Source organism: Lithobates pipiens, unplaced genomic scaffold, assembly GCF_037356315.1.
Source record: "Lithobates pipiens isolate NorthernLeopardFrog02 unplaced genomic scaffold, aLitPip1_a1.2 Scaffold_8, whole genome shotgun sequence".
NCBI lineage: Eukaryota > Metazoa > Chordata > Amphibia > Anura > Ranidae > Lithobates > Lithobates pipiens.
Genome location: NW_027507903.1, coordinates 582,870,161 through 582,897,892, shown reverse-complemented (window position 1 = coordinate 582,897,892; position 27,732 = coordinate 582,870,161). Strand labels below are relative to the sequence as shown.

At 46.7% G+C, this 27,732-nt stretch overlaps 1 protein-coding gene across 1 annotated transcript in view; it reads right to left on the bottom strand.

Moving 5' to 3' along the window:
- LOC143961137 (tetratricopeptide repeat protein 39A-like) overlaps window positions 1–27,732 on the bottom strand; it is a 91,727-nt gene that overhangs the window by 48,089 nt on the left and 15,906 nt on the right. The window contains exons 2-4 of the mRNA XM_077470315.1: window positions 17,791–17,892; window positions 16,688–16,819; window positions 6,831–6,886 (exon numbers count right to left, since the gene is read on the bottom strand). Coding sequence (XP_077326441.1) covers window positions 6,831–6,886; window positions 16,688–16,819; window positions 17,791–17,892 — 290 coding nt within the window. The remainder of the gene's footprint in view (window positions 1–6,830; window positions 6,887–16,687; window positions 16,820–17,790; window positions 17,893–27,732) is intronic.

Sequence of the window (27,732 nt, the reverse complement as noted above, 5' to 3'; positions counted from 1 at the left end):
TGCGGGGGATCAAAGCCCAGCTCATCTCCACCCTCTGATCAGCGGCGCCGGCATTTTAACTGTGGGCGCCCGGTTGTGACTTCACAGCCGGGCACCCACTGTGCATGTGCGAGCCACGCGCTGTGACTGGCCACGCAATCATCTGGGACCTGTCACGTGTCCCAGATGATTGACAGTGGGAGGGGGGAGAGGCCCTCTCCCTTCCTGCGCCGAGGGAAGTGGCGTCAGTAGCCCAGGCGCTGAAGGAGACAGACAGACTATGAGAGACCACATAGCAACAGGCATCAACAGGAATTATAAGGCAAGTAAAAAAAAAATTCCAAATTTTTATTTTTTCAAGCACATTAATGACAAACTTTTTTTTGGGGTGGAACTCCACTTTAATGTGGTTGTAAAGGCACAAAGTCTTTTACCGTCATGCATTCTATGCATGAAGGTAAAAAACCTGTATGCAGCAGCCCCCCCAAATAGTTACCTGAGCCCCCTCTCGATTCAAGTGATGTCCACGAGAGCTTTGGCTCTCCGCTGAACTGCACTCCTGATTGGCATTTGGCAGCAATCACAGCCAGTGAGCCAAATCGGGAGACGGAGGGAGGGGCCAAGCTTCACCTCCATGTGAAAGGAAACACAGAGCCGCGGCTCGGGAGCACGCCTGTTCGGGTGGCCCCAAAGCAAGATGCTTGATCTGGGGGCACACAGCAGGAGAGAGGAGCCCAGAGCATCGTCAGGGAATCCGAGAAGAGGAGGATTGGGGCTGCTTTGTGCAAAACAATTACACAGAGCAGGTAAGTATGCCATGTTTGTTTTTTACATTTTTTTTTACAATAAATGGTCCTTCAAGCCTGCATTTAAAAGTACATGCAAAGCCAAATCTTTTTTTTTTTTTTTTGTTTTGTTTTGTGTAAGAAGGGGTTAGAAGCTTGTCATGGACTCCCTTTCACTTCCTGTTGCATCCCTAAGAGGGAAAGTGAAGGGAAATCTCAAAGAGCAAAAAATATATAAACTGGAGTTTGAACCTTTCCCTACTCTATTAAAAAAATTGGATTGGATAAGGCAAGTAAAAATAGGATTTTTAGAACAGCACATCATGGTACATCGGGCCTTAATTACTTAATGGGTTATAGGCCACCTTCAGGTGATGGACACTGGTATACCCAATCCAGGAAGTTCACCCCCTATATAACCCCTCCTCCTTCCAGGAGCACATCACTTTTTGTAGCAAAGCAATATACTTAAATCCCAAAAAAGAGGGGAGGGACCTCTGTGTCCCATGATGTACTCTAAGAAAAGGATTTTACAGGTAAGCTGTTAAAAAAAAAATCCTATTTTCTTTATCGTACATCATGGGACAGAGAGCCTTAAGTAATTACTTAATGGGACATCCCATAGCAATGCTACTTGAGGGGAGGGAGACACAACCTGTAGGGTACCCCCAGACTTGAGGACCTATACTGCTGCCTGCAGCACACTGCGTCCGAAGGAGATATCCTCATCCTCCTTACATCCAGCTCATAAAATGTTGTGAATGTATTCACTGAAGACCAAGTTGCGGGCCTACAGATCTGATCTATGGAGGCCTGATGATGCACTGCCCAAGAAGCACTGACCACCTTGGGTAGAGGGCACCTTAACTTGAAAAGGGGGAATCTTACCCCTTAAATTATAAGTTTGAATTATAACTTGCCAAATCCACTTGGCAACGGTGGATTTCGATGCTGCCTGTCCTTTCTTAGGACCCTCTGGCAGAATAAATAAGACATCAGTCTTACGAATCTTAGCAGTTGCTTTTAAATAGATTTTCACTGCTCTCACCACATCAAGACAATGTAGTGACTTTTCTTTCCTGGAACATTGTTTTGGAAAAAAACGATGGCAGGACAATATCTTGGTTAAGGTGGAAACCTGAGACCACTTTTGGTAAAAAAAAAAAAACCTGGACGAGGGAGCAACACCACTCTGTCCTCATGTAAAATCAATTATGACTTCACAAGAAAGAGCAGCCAATTCCGAAACCCTCCTTTCTGAGGATATAGCAACCAAAAATACCAACTTCCTTGTCAGAAGGACTGGGTGAATATGTTGTATCGGTTCAAATGGCTGTTTTTGTAACAGACAAAACCAAGTTCAAGTCCCAAGGGTTTAAGGGAGGTTTAACGGGTAGGTTAAGCCACATCACCCCTTGCATAAAACCCCGGATGAAAGAATGTGTAGCAAGTGGTTTTTGAAATAAGACCGATAAAGCTATGACTTGGCCTTTAATAGTACTCAAGGTCAATTTCATTTATACCCCTAATTGTAGAAAGGCAAGAATTCTGCCTTCGATATCTCCCAGAGGGTGCCAACCCTTTTATTCACCACATCACACCAGGAATCATAAACCCTCCAGACTCTAGAATATATAGTTCTGGAAGCTGGCTTCCTTGCATTAAATCAGGGTAGAGATAACCGAACCGGAAAGCCCACGTTTCTTCAGAATGTGGGTTTCAATAGCCAAGCCGTTTAAATTTAGAGACCATAAAATGAAGGATGGAATCTCCCTGTGAGAGCAGATCTGGCCATAGTTGGAGGGACCATTGGCCCGCCACTGCCATCTTTACGTTTTCTGCATACCATAACCTTATGGGCCATGCTGGTGCAACTAGAATTACCGGCTTTCTTTCCAGCTTGATCCTGCAAAGAAGTCAAGGCAGCAAGTGAATGGATGGGGGGGGGGGAAATGCATAGATCAGTGAGAACTGATCCCATGGGGTCACCAATGCATCCGTTACGCATGTGAGCGGATCCCTTTTTCTGGCCATAAAGTTGACCAACTTCATGTTGAACCTGGATGCTAGAAGATATACGTCCAGAGTCACCCATCTTTGGCAAACAGTCTGAAATATGTCGGGGTGAAGAGACAATTCCCCTGGGAATAACTGCTGGCAACTCATGTGGTAGAATGAAGACTGCCGATAGGCATGGAACATTCCTTTCTGCCCAAGTTAGAATATGGTTCACCTTTCTCTGCGATGAGAGACTTTTGGTGCCCCCTTGGTGATTGATATAGACCACAGCTGTAGCATTGTCAGATTGAATCCCGACACCACAATCCCGTAACCTGAAAGTCCATGCCTTTAGAGCCAGACACACTGCCTGAATCTCTAGGATAACCCAAACTTTCCAGATAACTGTTTCTAGTGCGTACACTTTGCTCCAAACGAGCCACTGACTGATCTATTAGCAATAGATCATCTAGGTAGGCTACGACTGTTATGCCCTGTGCCCTTAACCTGGCTAGAGGTGGGGCCAGCACTTTTGTGAAGACCCAGGGTGCTGTGGCTAGCCCGAAGGGCAGGGCTACAAACTGGAAATGCTTCTGTTCTAACTCGAACCACAGAAACTTTTGGTGAGCGGGAAATATAGGAACATGCAGCTATGCATCCCTGATGTCGATAGATGCCAGAAGTTCTCCTCCTAGAGCAATAGAAACTACTGAACTGATCATCTCCATGCGAAAGAAGTGGATCTTCAGGAACAGATTTATATTTTTTAGATCTAGAATGGGTCTGACATCTCCATTTGGTTTTGGTACCATAAAAAGATTTGAATAAAACCCCGAACCTTACTCTTTTGTGGGGATCTGTATGATCACCCCTTGAGATATGAATCGGTCTAGTGCCTGAAACAAAGATTGCCTTTTCTCTGGATCTTTGGGACCACTTGACCTCAGGAAATGAGACAGTAGAAAGTCCTGAAATTCCAGCTTGTACCCTAGCGTTACCTTGGAGATGACCAATCTTTCCTGAATTTCCTCTTTCCAGACTTTTGAAAACCGCAGAAGTTCCCCCCCCCCCACACCTTTGTGAGGGGGGTTGCCTCTTCACGATGAGGGTTTAGGATTCTGCTTTGCAGGTTACTGACCCCAGGACTTCTTTTGAGCCTGGGTCTGACCCTGAGGTTTTCCTCCAGATTCTGACTGTGGAGGCCGTCGCCACTGCCTAGAGGCGGAAGCCCCTGGTGCAGGGGAAAGAGCCCGTTTAAATGAAGGGCGTTTATACTTTCTTTTGACTGGCTAAAGAGTACTTTTCCCACTAGAAATTGTTTGGATATATTTGTCCAAGTCTTCTCCAAATAGCCGCTCTCCATGAAAAGGCACCCGGGTAGGTTTTTACATGGTGCTTCAGCTGACCAATTCTTTAACCACAGGATTCCATGCATATGCACAAGCATAAGTGTAAGGTGGGACGCCTGGTGAATAGAATCTTTAATGGATTCTATGGCAAAGCATAATGCTTTTGGTAGTTCAGCCAATTCTCAACCTTATTGTGCAGGAACCTCTCTAAGGGTCTGTTTAAATTGGTCCTTTAGGGATTGACAGACGCCTATTGCAGCGACTGCAGGCTGAGTAACGGGACCTAGGAAAAAGTCGATTTTAACAGGGATTACAACTTTTTATCTGTTGGATCCTTAAGCATTTGTGCATTGTCTACAGGACAAGTTAGGCCTTTATCCACACTGTAAATCGCAGCGTCAACTGCTGGTACTTTCCATTATTTGGAGAATTTCTCCTCCAGGGGATAGAGAATTGAAAATCTCTTAGGAAGGAGAAAATGCTTATCCGGGTGATCCCATTCAGCAAAAATAAGCTGTTCTAGTAATGCATGTGCAGGAAACACATGCAAAGGCTGAGAAGGTTTTAAGGAACCAAACTCTCCTGAGTTCTCAGGAGACTCCATTAGGGGCAACATGAAAGTGGAATGAACCATCTCCATTAGCCCCCGTATACACGGTCGGACAATCAGACAACAAAATCTGTCAGATTTTTTCCGACGGATTTTGTCCGAAATTGGTGTTGCATACACACGGTCACGGACAAAGTTGTCGGAAAATCCAATCGTTCAGAATGTGATGATGTTCGTTTGTTACGACAGGACTACGTTGCGGCTAGTAGCCAATAGCGTTGGTCTCGTAATTTGATCTGAGCATGCATGGCACTTTGTCCGATCGGAATTCTCTACAAATGATCGGACAAAGTCCGATCGGATTTTGTTGTTGGAAAATTTGATGTCCTGCCTTTAAAAAAATTCCGTCGGAAATTCCGATGGAAAAAGTACGATAGAGCCCACACACGTTCGGATTTTCCGACAATATATTCCGATCGGACCATTTCCGTTGAAATTTCTGACCGTGTGTACGGGGGCTAAGAGTTTGTATCAGCAATTTCTCAGATTGTGAGGCTGAAAAAGGTTCATCCACCATTGTTTCCTCCACAGAGGAATCATCGGTTTGTTTTTCCTCCTAATCGACTGAGGGTAACACCTCATCCTGAGCCCACTGTTCCCCTTTCAAAGGTTCTGAAGTGGGGGAGGGGGATCTAGCACGCTTCCTATCCATTTGAATGATGGGAAGCGATTAAAGCCGTTATCTTCCTTCCAGACCCTGCAGGGTGGAGGAAAGGACATCTTCAGTCACGTATACAGGGGCTGAGATGTGAGAAGCAGCTGCACCATCAATTTGATCCAATGGCTCACCCTACCTTGCCATAACTGGTAATTCAGGCAAGGATGACAGCGTGGAAATGCGACACAAGATCCTAGCATTTGGGGGTGAAACCTTTAGTACTTTTTTGGTCTTTGCGGTGTCTTTTTTGGTAGCATAGTCCTAAGCACAAAAACAGAGGCACTATACAATTTCACTTAATCGCTGAATATAGTCATGACAAATAAAGCCGCTATAAAGTTCAGCCTAGTGCTGGGGAAAAAAAGCATGCTTCCTGTATCAGGAATGCCAGCTTGCAACCCTCATGTCTCACAGCTCCTGTGTGCAGGCTGCTTGTTTCCTCCTCGTCAGCCAAGGAGAGACTTTCCCAGCTGTGGTTTTATTTGTTTTTGCCTGCCGTGCGTCCTCGTGGACGCTCAAGGCACAGCAATTAGGCCCCACCCCCTCCGGGAAAAAAATCCACCCCTCTTTTCATTACACCGCTGATGTCCCCCTAACCCTCTGGTCCCTTCAGGGGGGAGAAAAGAAAACAATTGGCAGATTTTTTTTTACCAGAGAGGAATCCCCCTGCACAAGCTGCTACGGCCACACAGACTGACTGAGCTTTACAGTGAAGACAACAGAGTAAGGTATGTGCATAGACTGCCTCTAGTGGAGAATTAAGGCATAGAAGAATACATAGGCGTTTTTAGTACCCAAGTTTCTTCCCTTACCTTATCCCTGCCGCAGGATTTGGTGAATTAACAAACAATCCAACCTTCACACATCACGGCGGGCTGCGTTTAGCAAATTTCAAGGACTGGGTCCCTAGATATCGGGGTTCCAACTCCCTTGGACCTGTAAAGCACCCCAACAGGAAAGCTTTATGTAATGTAGCAAAACCTAAGCCCTGGGTTCATGGGGTCCAGCCCTACAAAGAGAGGCATTACAGGCAAAACCTCGTGCTTCGGATACGAGGCCCCAGGTACCATCTCCTTTGGCCTCAGTGGCACTTTGGATGGATCTGGTCTATGGAGGCTATTTAAATCCAGCATGGATCCCCCCTGGAGCTCCTCAGAGCACATCTTCACTCGTGACCAATACCTTAGACACTGGCAAAAAAACTGATGTGCTCCTGGAAGGAGGAGGGGTTATATAGGGAGTGAACTTCCTGCATTGGGTATACCAGTGTCCATCACCTGAAGGTGGCCTATAACCCATTAATTACTTAAGGCTCTGTGTCCCATGATGTACAATAAAGAAAAAGCTTTTTAAATTGTATCCTAGGCAAAAATTAGCATTTAACTCTTGCAGTACAGGAGGCACTTAAAAATTCCCCAAAGGTTAGCTTTAAGCCACAGTGCACATCTCACCTTCTGTATAGGATTCCACTCCAGATTTATTAATAAGTGATGTTTTCTTTCTGAACCTGAGAATATAGAAGGAAGAAATCATATTCATATACTAACATACAGGAAAAACACTTTACCTGTGACTTGGTAATCTGTGCAATGATTAGGCCCAGTGTTAAAGGTCTAGGACAGCCATTCTCAACCAGGGTTCCTCCAAAGGTGGCTAGGGGTTCCTTGAGCTGTGGCCGATTTACCTCCTGTTTGATGGTGCTTACATAGTTCTGAGCCATTTCCACTTTGAGGAGCCAGTGGTATGACACCAATGATCTTTACAGCTCTCTGTAAGGGGCTATTCTTACACTGACCACCAAATGTAAGGGGCATTGTTCCCACTGACTCCCAATGAATGGGAAAATAATTGTAAGGGTTCCCCTGGGCTAAAAAGGTTGAGAGAGGCTAGTCTAGGATATAATGACAATCGCACCGATTGGGTCCCGCAATAGATTTAAAGCTGGAACAGCTAAATAAATACAGATATGAGCGCTGCTTTACTTGTATTTTTGTCCATCCAATCCTGAGATTTACAAAGCTCTGCCACGCAGCACAGTCTATAAGCAATGGATACTGATCTACAGTATCATTACTCCAAATACACTTTCACTTACAAGTCCTCTCACCACCCCCACCCAATGAGTGGACAGTAAAAGGAGAAACAACACCCTGATATGCGCATCTCTCTGTCACCCTGCTCTCGCCACCTATCAGCATACTCCTTACACTGCCGCAGACCTGATGGTTCTTTGCCCTGCTTCTTTGAGTTCTGCAGTACAGCAGCCTGGAAGAGGCTAAGAAGTCAAATCTTAGTACTTGCTCTACATTTAGCCCCCTTTCCCACCGGTGTGACCTGTCATGCGATTTGACAGTTCCCCATAGCGTCAATGGAACGGTTCCTTATGAAAAAGATTCCTGCACTACAAATGACTGATTTCATTGCAACTTGCATAGACTTGAATGAAATCAGCAGGGTAAATGGCACTGATGTACGGCTTTGAAATTGTGCTGTAGTAACGCGATTTCAAAGCCATACCGGTATGAACGGGGGCCTAATAATGTTCTTATTTGTACCTTTTATATCTGCCTGGAGTCCTGCTTTAACCTCATTGAAAAATTACAGACAGCTAGTATTCTTTCCGTCTATAGCCTACTGTTCTTCCAGATTAAAGTGAAGCCCAATGGACTACAAAAGCATCACCTTAAAAGCGGACCTTCAGTCATTTTTTTTTCAACTTTCCATCTATAGAGGAATAAGGTGATGCACGAGGGACTCTGTGATGGACTTATAGAAAAAACGGGCATGCTTTCAAGGCATCCAAACACCCCTATTGGGAGCAAACTGGGTGGTTGGGGGCACTTGTGTTTCTAATTCACCGGCCCTTTGAGACGTATATTCAAGTCACTCTACACCTCAGGTAACACACATACATACATACATATTTTATTATAAAAAAAATAAAAAATACAAGCCACGGCATAGAATGGGACAAACGAGCTAATGTGTTTCGAACTTAACAGTGCTTATTCATAGCTATAAACAAGCACTGTTAAGTGTGAAACGCGTCAGCTCGTTTGTCCCATTCTCTGCCGTGGCTTGTATTTTAGATTTTTTTATAATAAAGGCTATATTCCTGAGTGCGGCTGTCCAGAAATTTTCTTTGCCTCATTTTCTATATGCTTAGCCTGCACCTGGTGTTCCAACTCGGAGGAGATTCTTTCTTCCATACATCCACCTGGAGCGGTGATCCCCTCCCCCTTCTTTGGCTTTATTGTGCACAGCCAATCACGACGGTTCATCCGACATTATCCGATCGGACAAGCACAAAACTTTTCCTCGTACGATACCAGATCATGTGATTTTCCTTTAGTCGGTACAGTTGTCGTCCGAGAATACAATGCAAATACATTACAACCCCTGACATGTCCGATTTTTTATTGTGTCGTACGAGAATTTTCGTGACTTTAGTAATCTATTCAATTTCTACTTGCGACTATTAAGCGAAAAACGTTGGACGATCTGTCTTCCGATTTTAGGATCGTGTGTATGGGGCATTAGTCGCCGATATGGGGAGGGAAGGGCATGGGAAGGGCATGGGAAGGGCATGGGAAGGGCAGGGGGGAAGTGTTAGTGGGCAGATAATTGCCAGGCTTAGTCATCTGATGCCTTGTGGGTGCCCCCAGGTCAAGCTATTATGGTACGTTTGATAGACTGTGGAATTCTGAAGATTCGGTGAAGTGTAGCCAGCAGGCCAAGGTTTTATGGAATTTCATCTTTTAGGCCTTTTTTACCTTTATACACACTTGGTGATCCAGCCAGTAAGTCTATTCTGTCTATTTTTCAGTTTCCTTTAACAGACCAAACCACAGACTGTCCAGACAGTTAGGACCAGACAAAGTGGCAGCTAGGGCTTGTTCACTTCCCACGAGAAAAGCAACACTTCCATGAGTATTTATTGAGCATTCTTGAGAGCGATTGTAAAGGGTGATTTTTTTTTTTTTTTTTTAATTAACAAACATGTCATACTTACCTCCATGCATCTCGTTTTTCAGGGTGGCCCCAAACCTCCTCTTCTGGGGTCCCTCAGCAACTCTCACGGCTCCTCTCATCAGATAACCCTCTAGGAGAAACGCTCTCCCGAGGGGGTTACCTTGCTGGCGCGCTCCAGAGTCCAGTTGTCAGAGAGGTTACCTGGCTGGACGACTTGCTGGCCGCTCTGGAACGCACCAGTGCTCGCCGATGCACATTGGCACGCTGGTGCGCGTGTTCCTGTGAACACTGGTTCACGCGCCTCTATGGGCGTTGGGTGCGGGTGTGCACACATGTGCACACTGTTTGTTGCCAACCGGCCTATTTAGTTCAGCTGGACCCATTGCCCGGTGCAGCCTGATCAACAGCTTCCCTTGCACCTGTACCAGTATCTCTGCTCTGATTACCTGATGACTCAGCTTGCCCCTCGGACTCCCTGGATTTCTGCCTGCACCTGACCTCGGCATGTTTGACTTCGCTCCTGCCTACCCCTCTGTACTTCGTTGCCCGCATGTTACCGAACCCGGCCTGTACCCGGACTTGCCTGTGTTCCTGTCTACCATCTTGCTGTCTCAAGATTCTCCACTTCCAGCATCAGGATCCACATTACCAGGCTCTCATACTACTCCGTACTCCTGTGCTTCCTGTCACCTCTACCAGGGGCCGCGAGTCGGATATATAAGGGAGACCACTCTCTGCCCAAGCGGACTCACCGGTCAGGTACGTAGCAGTCTGACACCAGCCTTTGCGTCCATAGACACAAATGCCAGACTTGACCCCGCCCCCTGCATCATTGGATTTGATTGGCTCCTGCTGCTGTCAATCTATTCAATCAAGAGCTGAGAACCCCGGGCAGAATTCCAGGGATCAAGTTAGTAAAACGGGGGGCTGGTCACTGCCAGGTGTTTTTTCACCTTGATGCATAGGATGCATTAACACGAGGGTTTTCAACCCCATGAAGGTTTTTCAATGCTTCAAAAACACAATGAAAACACGTCATAAATGCTATAGGTCAGGGGTGCCCAACCTTTTGAAGAATGAGGGCCACTTAAGCGACTTGGTAACCGGTCGCGGGCCACAATGAGCAGGCGGATGACAAGTCTGTGCAGAGCGGACACGAACACAGCCCACACTACTCTAGGAGTCCTCCTATCCGTACAGTTGGAATGGGATCGATCCCCTGCTGTATTTTTTTTTTTTTTTAGCGAATCAGATTGGAGGTAGTCGGGTGCAAAAGGATGCAAATCTGTTTACATCTGCCATTTCATGGAGGTGAATGGGGGGTCCGATTGAGTTGGACCGACTGAGTGTAAGGGGCCTTTCACACTAATGTAGTGCAGTGCATCTGTGTCTTTCCTACGGGTTAGCTACACTTTGCCATAGACTTCTATTATATCCTGCAGGTGTGGTGCACTTTTTGAAAGCTCACCAGACCCGCAGGTAATAAATAACAGAAGTCTATGGCTCAGTGCAGGTAACCTGAAGGTGCACTGCATCTGCGGATCAGTTTGAAAGCAGTAATCACTGTGAAGATATGCCCTTATATACACTGCAATTTTAGTAATAAACTCACCTTTAATAACAGTCTTCCATTCGGGTATCGCCTGCTGTTGCTTTCCCAGGCAGAGTGCATTTGGTATAACTCCATCTGTGGCAAGAGACGGCACTATACAGGAAACATCAGTTTATACAGCTTTGCTCCACAGCTGCTTGCTTTGCCGGCTTCATTAACAACACAGATGCTCTGGTATGGCGGGTCTGCAACCCATGATCTGGGCTTGCCAATCCGCCATCCCATAGAAGGAGGTCACAGGCCACATCAGAGGGCTCCGCGGGCCACATATGGCCCCTGGGCCACTGGTTGGGCACCCCTGCTATAGGTGCATTATTGAGTATTGCTTCATTCTCCATAATCAACACATGTGTGAACGAGCCCTTAGATGGTTGAGACAAACTATCACCGACAGGGGTGCTTACGATGTTCAGCTTTTATTTATGTAAAATCTAAAAAACAAAATATTGCTGTAACTGCTTAAAAAGGAAGTAAACCCTGACTGATGGCTTTTACTTCCTCTTTTGTTCCCTGCAAAGTAAAAGCATAATTGGCTAGTATGCACCACTTACCAGCAAACGAAGCCCAAGATGTCCCTGAGGTCCCCGCTGGTGGCCGCATCCATCTTCACTCCTCTTCCTTTCGGGGCCGTGAACTCCGGCTCTGTGACTGGCCAGTCACGTGATGTCACGCATGCGCGGGAGCCGACGGTCACAGCATGGGCCCTTTAGAAATGGCACGATCATGCCCTTTCTTCAGTGCTCATGCGCCAATGACGTTGGTGCAAATGTATATGGTAAATATCTCCTAAACCGTGCAGGTTTAGGAGATATTTCCAATTACTCACAGGTTAAGCCTTATTTTAGGCCTACCTGTAGGTAAAAGTGGTGTGTAAGGGTTTACAACCACTTTAAAAAGTGTTAGCTAGATTTCTGCTTTATATTCATAGTCAAGTCCATCTAAATCTTCCAGTACAACCAACATTCCCCTCTCCCCAGACTGGCAATGCTGCTGTCCAAGAGTGGCTCTATTGCGTCACAGACTGGATCACCAGGTGATAAGAAAAAAAAAAGCCTAAAAAACATGAAAAACTAATGCAGCCACCACATCTAATGATTGGTAAGTAGCAATATATTCAATTTGGCGTTTAATACCACTAAATAGTTTCTTATAATTCGATAGCAGTAGTACTTTTCTTCTAAAAATGTAAATTTCAAAAAGAGAACATTGGATATTTATGCTATGTGATTATATCCACTTGCCAATCGCCCCCTAGCAGATTTAGTGCTACGGGGCAGCCGCACTGCACAGGATCACATATATATGCGTGATCTTGCATTTCCGGGTAGCAGGTGCGCATGCGCATTGCTGGAGGCTCGCCCCCAATCACAGCAGGAGTCAACCAGCGGGTCGACGTCTGCCGGCAATCATTTATTACACAGGCAGAACAGCAGTTCTGTCAGTATGGAAGGCATTGATCCTGTGTTCCTGCAAAGCATGAACATGGATAAATGCCTTCCATTAGTAAAAACAACTCCCCCACTGTATTAAAACACTGGTCAGGCACACATTTAACCCCTTGATCGCCCTCGTATACCCCTTGCCTGCCAGTAGTACAGTGACGGTGCATATTTTTAGCACTGATCACTGTATTGGTATCACTGTTTCCCCAAAAGAGTGTCAAAAGTGTCAGTGTCCGATTTGTCCGCCACAATATCGCAGTCCCGCTAGAAGTCACTGATCGCTGTCATTACTAGTAAAAAAATGAAAATAAAAATTCCATAGTTTGTAGATGCTCTAACATTTTCACAAACCAATCAATATACGCTTACTGGGATTCTTTTACCAAAAATATGCAGCAGAATACAGACTGGCTAAAATTGATGAAGAAATTCGTTTTTTTACCTTTTTTTTTTATTATTGGATATATGTTTTATATCAGAACGCCCCAAAAAAAAATTTCAAAAATGTTTCGTTTATAGCGCAAAAATAAAAACCGCAGAGATGATCAAATACCACCAAAACAAAGCTCTATTTGTGGGAGAAGAAAAAAGGACAAAAACTTTATTTGGGTACAGCACACAATTGTCAGTTCGCAGTGCCGTATCGAAAAAAAAATGGCCTGGGCAGCGGAGGGGGGCAGAGGATATTAAATGTAATAATAATAATAATAATAATAACACATAAATAAAAGCATTCCCAATGTTATGAAATTTGCATATTTGCTTGGTTGAAACCATTTAATTATTTTAAACCTATTTATCGATCATAATAGATGTTTATTGGCATATGTCTTTAATGGATAAGTTCACCTTTTGACATTTTTTTTTTTTTAATGCTCTTTTTTTGCAGGCTACAAAATGTGCATTTTTTTTTTTTTTTTTGCAGGAGCCTGTAAAGTATTGCATCAGTGATCAGCAGATCTCTGATGCCATGCAGGTCTCCTGCACACTGTCACTGTATAGGCTTGCTCGTACCTCGTAAACCTTGTGGACAGCCTTCCCAGAAGGGTTATAGCTGTAAAGGGAGGACCAACTCAATATTTTTGAACCCTACGGACTAAGACGCCATTAAAGTTCATGTGTGTCGCAATACTTTTGACAATACATTGTATATTAATCTATGCATCTGGCTGAACTGTCGTAAGTATCTCTCCTCGGAAGTGGTGGAGTTGTACAGGAAGAGAAGTTATCTGCAGAATAATGGCAGCCATACACACTTGGATATAAGACTGACTTCTTTTCAGATCAATCTTTTCTGATAGGAATAGTCAATCTATAGATGACAACCTATTTAACTGGGGGCGTGGTTTTTGACTGATAGTTAAAATCCAATCGCAACTTATCAATTGCACCTCTGTTTCCATCATGTAATTTTATAATCTATGCAATTAAGGTACGATCCTATTCACGAACAAGCGCCAATGCTATGGACTGATGCTAAATCAGCGACATTATTCCACCATGGCCAATCAACTCAGTTTGCTCAAATCAGATGGAAGTTGCATCTAAAATAGATTTTAAGGAACATTATGGCTATTTGTTTTCAGATTTGATCATTTTGGTTGGAAAAAATAAAAATAAAAAAAAGGAAATCAAAATATGCATGGCCATCATAAAAGAAACAAATACCAGCTCAAAAGTTGACAAATTTGGTCACAGAATCGTCTGAAAGATGCGACACAAACAGTTATGCCAACATGGAAGAGATCTTTTTTACCTCCACTTTCTTCATCAACAATATGGCAGTATTTATTTTTTTGAATTTGTTGTAATAAGGCCATACAGTAAAATTTAGCAAATAGGAACTACTTGTAAATACGAGCAATGAAAATGTTTCCAGGTTTTCATGAATTGGGTGCAATGCTTCCAACCACAACGCTAGAAACATGTCTCCAACCTGTATAGTTTTACACGTGTAATGCGGAGGTTTTGCCCCTACTGACAGCTGAGTCACCACCGTGAGGAAACACAAAAGGTGAGCGGTGAAGCGTGAGCAGGTCCTGAAGAAGGCCAGTGGAGAAAAGGTCGGAGTGTTTGTTAATTCTGTGGAAAAGTCCCTTTGTACCCTTTGACTATACACATTGCTTAAGTAAACAATTCTGACAGCTTTTCTTTCCTTAAGGCTAGGTTCACACCGTAGCGATGCGGGAACGCCGCGAATCCGTGGCGTTTTCCCGCATCGCATGCCTCCCGCCGGCAGTTCACACTGCCCTATGCGGACTGCTGGGAGTGTCAATGAAATCTTAATGACACCCCCAGATCCGTCAGCATATCGCAGTGCGATCTGCACACTCGGACAGGAATCGGATCACATGGTGTGAACACCCATGCGATCCGATTCTGCTGCGGACCAAAAAAAGGGTCCCGTGCGAGTTTGCGGCGGGTGCGATGCGAATTCAGCCATACTATCTGTATGGCTGAACTCGCATCGCACAGAGATCGGATGTGATTTGCACTGCAGTGCGGTGCGAATCACATCCGGATCTCCCACCCGCAGCAGTGTGAACCCAGCCTTAAGACTGTGTTGAAAAGGCATGGCCCTAAATGCATTGGTGGTGATGCGTACTAGCACAGGGGCAAGATGGAGAGATTAGACATCACAGTGATTGTTTCCTGATCTGAAAGCTGAGACACATTTCCTGCATCTTCACACCTTGCATCAGCCACCATTCCTATACCTTCAGACCTCGCATCAGCCCCAATTCCTGTACCATCAGACCTCGCATCAGCCCCAATTCCTGTACCATCAGACCTCGCATCAGCCCCAATTCCTGTACCATCAGACCTCGCATCAGCCCCAATTCCTGTACCATCAGACCTCACATCAGCCCCAATTCCTGTACCATCAGACCTCACATCAGCCCCAATTCCTGTACCATCAGACCTCACATCAGCCCCAATTCCTGTACCATCAGACCTCACATCAGCCCCAATTCCTGTACCATCAGACCTCACATCAGCCCCAATTCCTGTACCATCAGACCTCACATCAGCCCCAATTCCTGTACCATCAGCCCCAATTCCTGTACCATCAGCCCCAATTCCTGTACCATCAGCCCCAATTCCTGTACCATCAGACCTCACATCAGCCCCAATTCCTATACCATCAGACCTCACATCAGCCCCAATTCCTATACCATCAGACCTCACATAAGCCCCAATTCCTGTACCAGACTGCACATAAGCCCAATTTCTGAGCTCTCAGACCACCCCAAATACCCGGGCCCTCAGATCAGTCCCAATTCCTGGTCCCTCGGACCAGCCCCAATTCCGGCACCTTCAAACCTCAGATTAGCCCCAATTCCTGGGCCCTCAGACCAGCTCCAATTTCTGGACCTCCAGCTCTCTGATCAGCCCGAGTACCCTCAGACCTCATATTAGCCCCAACTCATGTACATTTAGACCTCAGATCAGCCACAATTCCTACACCCTCACATTAGCCCCAATTCCTTGGCTCCATATACTGCATCTTCAGACCTAAAATAAAAATGTTTTGGCTGGAGTTGGGCTTTATTTGTAAAGTAAAGCTTTTATAACCACCATTCCCATACAGTTAAACATTTCAGGTGAAGCCGTTAGGATAAAAAATAAATCAGATGCCCTGCGACTAATACCTGTATCGATATAAAGGTGGAATGAATGAACAAAGGAGCATTGCAGGGGAAAGGGGCATCTGACATTCCCATAAACGTTGCATGCCAAAGAGATTGATGGAGGCTGAATCACTGGAATGGAGGGCGTCCGGAGGCACAAGCGGCAAGAAAGGCGAGTACAACAGCTCATCTATTGCAGGGCACCTTTATTTGGGTTTTTTTTTTTCCTTTTACCCTGACAGGGTATCTTTAATACAGTGGACACCCAGGACAATTCAGTAACTAAGCATTGCAGAAGCTACTGACCTTCAGGCCATCTATCTCTGATTAAAACGCTGTATGGCCCTGTCTGAAAACGTCAGGCAATAAGGGGATAATTCTCCGTCCTCAGTCGTTCATGTGTGTATTAGTTTAAGCTTGAGCTATTTTGCTCTGTAAACATTTTTATATATTTTTCTTTAAACAAAACAGATACTGATAGACAGGTAAAACATAAAAAAGCAGACTAAAGTGTCACCTGCTGTCTGAAAATTAGAAATATTGTATGTAACAGTTTTATATATTACCTGACTGAGGAGGAAAAAAAAAAATAAAAAAAAAAAATAAACACAACACATTCCCTTTAGGACCCGTATACTGTCCTTGCTTACCGCTGACATATTTCCTGTGCTTGTTTCATCGTCTGCCCGGCACTGATCATGTCGTCAGGTTCAAATGTCATCATAGCCTGCATCTCCAAAATCGTGCCATACACCAGACTATGATACATGCTCTCCTGGGATCTGCGGTAAAGAAAACACAAGGCACTGAGCCAGGAATGCAGATACGGTATATAGTCTATAGTTATGTGACCAGACAACTTACAGGCTAAACAAGGCCTAGATACAATGTACACATTTTCAGTGCAGACAGCAAGTGACATGTAAAGATTAGCTAACCAGCAATTAAGGACAACAGGTGAAACCAAGCGGAGAACTGCTAGAGTTTGCAAGCAAACACAGCAATCCATTTAATTGACCAATAATACAAGTTCTATGTAGTCTACTGAAACCGTAATTCAGAAGGCAACTCACAGGTCACCAGGAGGACATTTCTTGAAGCCTGTGCTGTGTAACTTCTTCTCATTCTACTTCATCACCAATCCCATTTTAACATCTAAAGTAGATTTAAATCTGATATCTGGCTGTGAAACGTTTTCCATACATCAGGCTTTCTACTTGTGAGTGGTAGTAAAGAGCCAGCAGTGGGAGCGTTGGCAAATTTCTTCTGACGCATCACAAGTAGGGGTTCCCAGATTACCAGACTAGAGACTCATGCAAGCATGTTGTTATTTCATACATTTGATTGGTAGATATTTTTCGTTTTAGGTCTATTTAAACCCCACTTTGGTAGCTGGTATTATAAGTTTGTAATGTGTGTAACAAGCTTAACACACTTTGAAATAAAGCATATCAATATTCCAAATTGTCATAGTAACTGACTGCACAGCATTCAACACAAAGGTAATAAGAAGGCACTGCACAATACGGGACCTGGAAGCTGGTGGAGATCACTGGGGATAGTAGATTTACAACTTCCAGAGGGATCCCACAGGTATGGGATATTCATAGTTACATTGGTCCAAGCTGGACAAGTGTAACTAAAGATCCATGCATGTAATGCTTCTATAAACATTAAACAAATTAAAATATAGCTTTAAATAAAAATTAAAAAATAACCACAATGACACTGGATTTAGTTAGCCAACTCTCACCTTGGCCGTAGAAGGTCTAGACTCTCATTGAAACGATTGTTCAGAAACAGATTCAGTGCATCCATACAATCACTGAGATCCCGGAAAAGATCCACATTGGACCTAAAGAGAAAATACATTTTCATGAAAACAAGGAGAAATAGGGAAGGGAAAGAGTGAAAGAAGTAATCCATTAGCCGGTCAGGGCCGTCTTTAGCGCAGGGCAAGTGGGGCACCTGCCCTGGACCCAATGTTTGTAGGGGGGCCCGCACTGCTACCCGCGAATTGGGGCCCCAATGAAGGTTTTGCAGAGTGCACAGAGGACACGGGAGGCTGTATTCCCGCACTAGCCAGCTGAGAGGGGGCGGGGCCGGGAGCTCCACTGACGTTCTGACCCCGCCCCATGCAGCCTGTATGCTCAGAACAGAGCGGCTGTAGTGAAAGCCAGTGATCGGAATGGGAGCGTCAGTGGAACTCCCGGCCCCACCCCTCTATACTGGCTGGGGAATACAGAGGTCCGGGGGCGGGGCCGGGAGCTCCACTGATGCTCTAACCTCGCCCCTATGCAGCCTGTATGCTCAGAACAGAGCGACTGTAGTGAGAACCAGTGATCGGAGTGGGAGCGTCAGTGGCGCTCCCGGCCCGCCCTCTGTATTCCCCAGCCAGTATAGAGGGGTGGGGCCGGGAGCTCCACTGACGCTCCCACTCCGATCACTGGTTCTCACTACAGTCGCTCTGTTCTGAGCATACAGGCTGCACAGGGGCGGGGTCAGAGCGTCAGTGGAGCTCCCGCCCCCTCTCAGCTGGCTAGCACGGGAATACAGCCTCCCGTGTCCTTTGTGCACTCTGCAAAACCTTCATTGGGGCCCCAATTTGTGGGTAGCAGTGCGGGCCCCCCTACAAACATTGGGCCCAGGGCAGGTGCCCCGTTTGCCCTGCGCTAAAGACGGCCCTGCAGCTGGGTACCATAAAAAGACACAGTACATTAATATGCTCTCAATTGAAAACCGAAAAAAGGTCTCTAGTATTTTGTGCCCTTGACCTTCCTGAGCAGCCTAACAAAATTGAATTGGCCCCAATTCACAGGTAACGGGCCCCCCTACAAAGCATCAGTGGAGCTCCCGGCTGTTGTAGTGAGATCAGAGAATGGAAGCCCCGCCCACATACCTCTAAATGTATGTAGTGAGTTTGGCTGCCCAGGTATGTCCTTGCACCCATAAAATGCCTGACTGCTCAAATCCTGAGCTGTGTTATTCAACTGTCAAGCTGTGCGTTGCTGAAAGTTCTCTGACCGTCTCCTGCAGTATGTCCCCAGTCTCTGACCGTCTCCTGCAGTATGTCCCCAGTCTCTGACCCTCTCCTGCAGTATGTCCCCAGTCTCTGACCCTCTCCTGCAGTATGTCCCCAGTCTCTGACCCTCTCCTGCAGTATGTCCCCAGTCTCTGACCCTCTCCTGCAGTATGTCCCCAGTCTCTGACCCTCTCCTGCAGTATGTCCCCAGTCTCTGACCCTCTCCTGCAGTATGTCCCCAGTCTCTGACACTCTCCTGCAGTATGTCCCCAGTCTCTGACACTCTCCTGCAGTATGTCCCCAGTCTCTGACACTCTCCTGCAGTATGTCCCCAGTCTCTGACACTCTCCTGCAGTATGTCCCCAGTCTCTGACACTCTCCTGCAGTATGTCCCCAGTCTCTGACACTCTCCTGCAGTATGTCCCCAGTCTCTGACACTCTCCTGCAGTATGTCCCCAGTCTCTGACACTCTCCTGCAGTATGTCCCCAGTCTCTGACACTCTCCTGCAGTATGTCCCCAGTCTCTGACACTCTCCTGCAGTATGTCCCCAGTCTCTGACACTCTCCTGCAGTATGTCCCCAGTCTCTGACACTCTCCTGCAGTATGTCCCCAGTCTCTGACACTCTCCTGCAGTATGTCCCCAGTCTCTGACACTCTCCTGCAGTATGTCCCCAGTCTCTGACACTCTCCTGCAGTATGTCCCCAGTCTCTGACACTCTCCTGCAGTATGTCCCCAGTCTCTGACACTCTCCTGCAGTATGTCCCCAGTCTCTGACACTCTCCTGCAGTATGTCCCCAGTCTCTGACACTCTCCTGCAGTATGTCCCCAGTCTCTGACACTCTCCTGCAGTATGTCCCCAGTCTCTGACACTCTCCTGCAGTATGTCCCCAGTCTCTGACACTCTCCTGCAGTATGTCCCCAGTCTCTGACACTCTCCTGCAGTATGTCCCCAGTCTCTGACACTCTCCTGCAGTATGTCCCCAGTCTCTGACACTCTCCTGCAGTATGTCCCCAGTCTCTGACACTCTCCTGCAGTATGTCCCCAGTCTCTGACACTCTCCTGCAGTATGTCCCCAGTCTCTGACACTCTCCTGCAGTATGTCCCCAGTCTCTGACACTCTCCTGCAGTATGTCCCCAGTCTCTGACACTCTCCTGCAGTATGTCCCCAGTCTCTGACACTCTCCTGCAGTATGTCCCCAGTCTCTGACACTCTCCTGCAGTATGTCCCCAGTCTCTGACACTCTCCTGCAGTATGTCCCCAGTCTCTGACACTCTCCTGCAGTATGTCCCCAGTCTCTGACACTCTCCTGCAGTATGTCCCCAGTCTCTGACACTCTCCTGCAGTATGTCCCCAGTCTCTGACCGTCTCCTGCAGTATGTCCCCAGTCTCTGACCCTCTCCTGCAGTATGTCCCCAGTCTCTGACCCTCTCCTGCAGTATGTCCCCAGTCTCTGACCCTCTCCTGCAGTATGTCCCCAGTCTCTGACCGTCTCCTGCAGTATGTCCCCAGTCTCTGACCCTCTCCTGCAGTATGTCCCCAGTCTCTGACCGTCTCCTGCAGTATGTCCCCAGTCTCTGACCGTCTCCTGCAGTATGTCCCCAGTCTCTGACCGTCTCCTGCAGTATGTCCCCAGTCTCTGACCGTCTCCTGCAGTATGTCCCCAGTCTCTGACCGTCTCCTGCAGTATGTCCCCAGTCTCTGACCGTCTCCTGCAGTATGTCCCCAGTCTCTGACCGTCTCCTGCAGTATGTCCCCAGTCTCTGACCGTCTCCTGCAGTATGTCCCCAGTCTCTGACCGTCTCCTGCAGTATGTCCCCAGTCTCTGACCGTCTCCTGCAGTATGTCCCCAGTCTCTGACCGTCTCCTGCAGTATGTCCCCAGTCTCTGACCGTCTCCTGCAGTATGTCCCCAGTCTCTGACCGTCTCCTGCAGTATGTCCCCAGTCTCTGACCGTCTCCTGCAGTATGTCCCCAGTCTCTGACCGTCTCCTGCAGTATGTCCCCAGTCTCTGACCGTCTCCTGCAGTATGTCCCCAGTCTCTGACCGTCTCCTGCAGTATGTCCCCAGTCTCTGACCGTCTCCTGCAGTATGTCCCCAGTCTCTGACCGTCTCCTGCAGTATGTCCCCAGTCTCTGACCGTCTCCTGCAGTATGTCCCCAGTCTCTGACCGTCTCCTGCAGTATGTCCCCAGTCTCTGACCGTCTCCTGCAGTATGTCCCCAGTCTCTGACCGTCTCCTGCAGTATGTCCCCAGTCTCTGACCGTCTCCTGCAGTATGTCCCCAGTCTCTGACCGTCTCCTGCAGTATGTCCCCAGTCTCTGACCGTCTCCTGCAGTATGTCCCCAGTCTCTGACCGTCTCCTGCAGTATGTCCCCAGTCTCTGACCGTCTCCTGCAGTATGTCCCCAGTCTCTGACACTCTCCTGCAGTATGTCCCCAGTCTCTGACACTCTCCTGCAGTATGTCCCCAGTCTCTGACACTCTCCTGCAGTATGTCCCCAGTCTCTGACACTCTCCTGCAGTATGTCCCCAGTCTCTGACACTCTCCTGCAGTATGTCCCCAGTCTCTGACACTCTCCTGCAGTATGTCCCCAGTCTCTGACACTCTCCTGCAGTATGTCCCCAGTCTCTGACACTCTCCTGCAGTATGTCCCCAGTCTCTGACACTCTCCTGCAGTATGTCCCCAGTCTCTGACACTCTCCTGCAGTATGTCCCCAGTCTCTGACACTCTCCTGCAGTATGTCCCCAGTCTCTGACACTCTCCTGCAGTATGTCCCCAGTCTCTGACACTCTCCTGCAGTATGTCCCCAGTCTCTGACACTCTCCTGCAGTATGTCCCCAGTCTCTGACACTCTCCTGCAGTATGTCCCCAGTCTCTGACACTCTCCTGCAGTATGTCCCCAGTCTCTGACACTCTCCTGCAGTATGTCCCCAGTCTCTGACACTCTCCTGCAGTATGTCCCCAGTCTCTGACACTCTCCTGCAGTATGTCCCCAGTCTCTGACACTCTCCTGCAGTATGTCCCCAGTCTCTGACACTCTCCTGCAGTATGTCCCCAGTCTCTGACACTCTCCTGCAGTATGTCCCCAGTCTCTGACACTCTCCTGCAGTATGTCCCCAGTCTCTGACACTCTCCTGCAGTATGTCCCCAGTCTCTGACACTCTCCTGCAGTATGTCCCCAGTCTCTGACACTCTCCTGCAGTATGTCCCCAGTCTCTGACACTCTCCTGCAGTATGTCCCCAGTCTCTGACACTCTCCTGCAGTATGTCCCCAGTCTCTGACACTCTCCTGCAGTATGTCCCCAGTCTCTGACACTCTCCTGCAGTATGTCCCCAGTCTCTGACACTCTCCTGCAGTATGTCCCCAGTCTCTGACACTCTCCTGCAGTATGTCCCCAGTCTCTGACACTCTCCTGCAGTATGTCCCCAGTCTCTGACACTCTCCTGCAGTATGTCCCCAGTCTCTGACACTTTCCTGCAGTATGTCCCCAGTCTCTGACACTCTCCTGCAGTATGTCCCCAGTCTCTGACACTCTCCTGCAGTATGTCCCCAGTCTCTGACACTCTCCTGCAGTATGTCCCCAGTCTCTGACACTCTCCTGCAGTATGTCCCCAGTCTCTGACACTCTCCTGCAGTATGTCCCCAGTCTCTGACACTCTCCTGCAGTATGTCCCCAGTCTCTGACACTCTCCTGCAGTATGTCCCCAGTCTCTGACACTCTCCTGCAGTATGTCCCCAGTCTCTGACACTCTCCTGCAGTATGTCCCCAGTCTCTGACACTCTCCTGCAGTATGTCCCCAGTCTCTGACACTCTCCTGCAGTATGTCCCCAGTCTCTGACACTCTCCTGCAGTATGTCCCCAGTCTCTGACACTCTCCTGCAGTATGTCCCCAGTCTCTGACACTCTCCTGCAGTATGTCCCCAGTCTCTGACACTCTCCTGCAGTATGTCCCCAGTCTCTGACACTCTCCTGCAGTATGTCCCCAGTCTCTGACACTCTCCTGCAGTATGTCCCCAGTCTCTGACACTCTCCTGCAGTATGTCCCCAGTCTCTGACACTCTCCTGCAGTATGTCCCCAGTCTCTGACACTCTCCTGCAGTATGTCCCCAGTCTCTGACACTCTCCTGCAGTATGTCCCCAGTCTCTGACACTCTCCTGCAGTATGTCCCCAGTCTCTGACACTCTCCTGCAGTATGTCCCCAGTCTCTGACACTCTCCTGCAGTATGTCCCCAGTCTCTGACACTCTCCTGCAGTATGTCTGCACTCTCTGACACTCTCCTGTAGTATGTGTATTAATGTGCCCCTCTACTTGCTCAATTATTTAGGATTGCTCCACTGCTCAGTGAGAGGTAATGGTGTGCATTAACCTGTAGCAACCAATCAGCGAACAGTAGTGATCTGCTTTAATCTCTAGCAGCCAATCAGTAAGTGGTAATGATGTGCATTAACCTCTAGCAACCAATCAGCAAGCAGAAATTATGTGTTGTAACCTCTAGCAACCAGCCAGTGAGCAGTAAGGATAGGCTGTAACCTCTGGCAAACAATTGCAATCACTGCGTGATCTGCTGCAGTAAACTGATTTTGAGTCTACCTGCTATTTTTTTATGTCTCAGAATAGAGGGGGGGGCCCCAAAGAAAATGTTTGCCCAGGGTCCAATCAAAATTAAAGATGGCCCCTGTAGCTGGTAAAATGTGTAAAACATCTCCCAATAAAGGTGCATATGTAATAACTTATTACAGTTACCCAGCTCCCGAGTGTCTTATTATCACCCCTGTAATATCTTATTATGGTAACCCAGCTCCTGAGTGTCTTATTACCCCTGTAATATCTTATTACAGTAACCCAGCTCCTGAGTGTCTTATTACCCCGTAATATCTTATTACAGTCACCCAGCTCCAGTAGGGTCTTATTACCCCTGTAATATCTTATTACAGTAACCCAGCTCGTGGGTATCTTATTACCCGTAATATCTTATTACAGTAACCTGGCTCCCGAGTGTCTTATTACCCCTGTAATATCTTATTAAAGTAACCCAGCTCCCGAGTGTCTTATTACCCCTGTAATATCTTATGGCAGTACCCCAGATCCTGAGTGTCTAATTACCCCTGTAATGTCTTATTAAAGTAACCCAGCTCCTTAGTATCTTATTACCCTGCAATTATTTTATTACAATAACCCAGCTCCTGAGTGTCTTATTACCCCTGTAATAACATAATTGTATCTAAAACCCTGTAGTATACTGTAAGATGATATATTCTAAGGACGCAATTACTCATTCTGTGCCTGGAAAATTCACAAAAGTGGTTGCCACCCTGTACTTTGGAGCAGTATATTTGCTGTTGGTGGAGCATAATAACCCTTTACAAAACTGTAATCATTAATAAATGGTCAACAATTTATTTAAAGTGGAAGTAAACTCCCCTATCGTTTTCAGCCAAGGAAGCCGCCATCTTTGCCTCTCTGTTTAATCTTCAACTGCTATGGTGCTGCACATGTGATTCGTTATGACACCAGCCATTGGATGGTTTGATAGTTTGGCTGAGAACACAGCCAATGTGCAGTAAGCATTCCCAGCAAGCCTTTTTTTTTTTTAACTGTTTAAATCCATGGGCTTACTTCCACTTTAAATACAAGAATAAAACTCTACAAACTAAGATATTACAGGAGTAATAAAACAGAAGCTAGTTTAAAAAGCGTAATAAGATGTGGCACAATTAAAAAGAAATAATTGCACCTGTAACATCATATTACTGCAACCCAGCTCTCAAGTGTGTTAAAATATTTTATTTACAGAAGCACAAATAAAGGAATATAACCTTACTCCTCTTGAAATGTTACAAGACTCTTATGAATTTAAAGTGGTTGTAAACCCTTACAAACCACTTTGACCTACAGGTAAACCTAGATTAAGGCTTACCTGTAGGTCCAAGAAATATCTCCTAAACCTATATGGTTTAGGAGATATTTGCCTGAAAACGGGCACCGCTGTCTACGGCGTATGCGCCGTAGACAGCGACGGAGCTGCCGCGCGTGTCGGGTCCCGTGCGCATGCGCGGGAATGACAGCGGCGGAGCTGCGAGACCCCACCAACAAGATGGATGCTGCGGACTACAGGGGACAGCGGCGACTTCGCTGGCTCCTGTGTCAGGTAAGTGACACATAATGGGCTACTATGCGATGCATAGTAGTCCATTATGCTTTGCCTTTGCAGGGAATGAAAGAGGAAGTAAACTCATCAGGGTTTACTTCCTCTTTAAGTACCCCTGTAGGATCTCATTGTAACATATAACAGTGATAAGACACTCAGAAGCTGGGTTACTGTAATAAGATACAGTATCCCACAAAAGTGAGTACACCCCTCACATTTTTGTAAATATTTTTAGTTTTTTTATCTTTTCATGTGACAACACTGAAGAAATGACACTTTGCTACAATGTAAAGTAGTGAGTGTACAGCTTGTATAACAGTGTAAATTTGCTGTCCCTTCAAAATAACTCAACACACAGCCATTAATGTCTAAACCGCTGGCAACAAAAGCGAGTACACCCCTAAGTGAAAATTTCCAAATTGGGCCCAATTCCCTCCCCGGTGTCATGTGACTCATTAGTGTTACAAGGTCTCAGGTGTGAATGAGGATCAGGTGTGTTAATTTGGTGTTATCACTCTCACTCTCTCATACTGGTCACTGGAAGTTCAATATGGCACCTCATGGTAAAGAACTCTGAGGATCTGAAAAATAGAATTGTTGCTCTACATAAAGATGACTAATGCCACGTACACACGGTCGGAATGTCAGCCAGCAAAATACCGATAAGAGCTTTTCGTCAGAAAATGCGACCATGTGTATGCTCCATTGGAATTTTGCTGCCCGAATTTCCGCCAGCAAAAAATTGAGAGCAGGTTCTCAATTTTTCCAAAACAGAAAAAATTTCTATATGAAATTCCGATCGTGTGTATGCAATTCCGACGCACAAAAACTCACACATGCTCAGATTCAACTACGAGACGGAAGCTATTGGCTACTGGCTATTGAACTTCCTTTTTCTAGTCCCGTGATGTACATCACCATGTTCTTGACGGTCGGAATTTGGTGTGACCGTGTGTATGCAAGACAGCTTGAGCGAAATCCAGTCGGAATTCCGTCGGAAAAGCCATCAGAGCTTTTTCTGACCAAAATTCCGATCGTGTGTATGTGGCATTAGGCTATAAGGAGATTGCCAAGACCCTGAAACAGAGCTGCAGCAAGGTGGCCAAGACCATACAGCGGTTTAACAGGACAGGTTCCACTCAGAACAGGCCTCGTCATGGTCGACCAAAGAAGCTGAGTGCACGTGCCCAGCGTCATCTCCAGAGGTTGTCTTTGGGAAATAGATGTATGAGTGTTGCCAGCATTGCTGCAGGGGTTGAAGGGTGGGGGGGGGGGTCAGCCTGTCAGTGCTCAGACCATACTCTCCACACACTGCATCAAATTGGTTTGCATGGCTGTAGTCCCAGAAGATGGCCTCTTCTAAAGATGGTGCACAAGAAAGCCCACAAACAGTTTGCTGAAGACAAGCAGACTAAGGACATGGATTATTGGAACCATGTCCTGTGGTCTGATGGGACCAAGATAAACTTATTTGGTTCAGATGGTGTCAAGCTTGTGTGGCGGCAACCAGGTGAGAAGTACAAAGACAAGTGTGTCTTGCCTACAGTCAAGCATGGTGGTGGAAGTGTCATGGTCTGGGGCTGCATGAGTGCCGCCGGCACTGGGGAGCTACAGTTCATTGAGGGAACCATGAATGCCAACATGCAATATGACATACTGGACTAGAGCATGATCCCCTCCCTTTGGAGGCTGGACCGCAGGGCAGTATTTCAACATGATAATGACCCCCAAACACACCTCCAAGACGACCACTGCCTTACTAAAGAAGCTGAGGGTAAAGGTGATGGACTGGCCAAGCATGTCTCCAGACCTAAACCCTATTGAGCATCTGTGGGGCATCCTCAAATGGAAGGTGGAGGAGCGCAAGGTCTCTAACATCCACCAGTTCCGTGATGTCGTCATGGAGGAGTGGAAGAGGACTCCGGTGGCAACTGTGAAGCTCTGGTGAACTCCATACCCAAGAGGGTTAAGGCTAGTGATGGCCGAACGGTTCGCCCGGCGGTCGTTTCGCGGCGAATTTCCGACATTCGCGGTCCGCACGTTCGAACGCCTTTTTCCGTCGTTCGCCGCGGCGGACTTACGTGTTTAATGTATACAAGAACTTTAACCTTTGGTGACACGTTTATCATGTGATACAGGACAGCCAATTGAGACATGACAGCACATGGACACTTGTACATTCCCCCTAACCTATAAATACACCCGATCCGGTGGCCATTTTACATTCTTTCTTCTGTTAAGATAGGGACAGGTTCCTGTGTGGAGTAGGGAGAGATAAACCACTAGCTATTTGGTACACAAAAGTTCTTTTCAGGACTGGTATAGGTGTTAGGTGTTGATAGGTTTGCTGTGCTGCTGATTCTTGCAGCAGCCTGAGTGTCTTTTGTTAGTTTAGAGAAAGGGAAAGGACGGTGTATGCTACAGGGACAGCCAGATTAGTCTTTCATCATCATCATCATCATCATCATCATTAGCTGTTACTATCAAGGTCCACAAAAGAGCTGTTCCAGTAACCA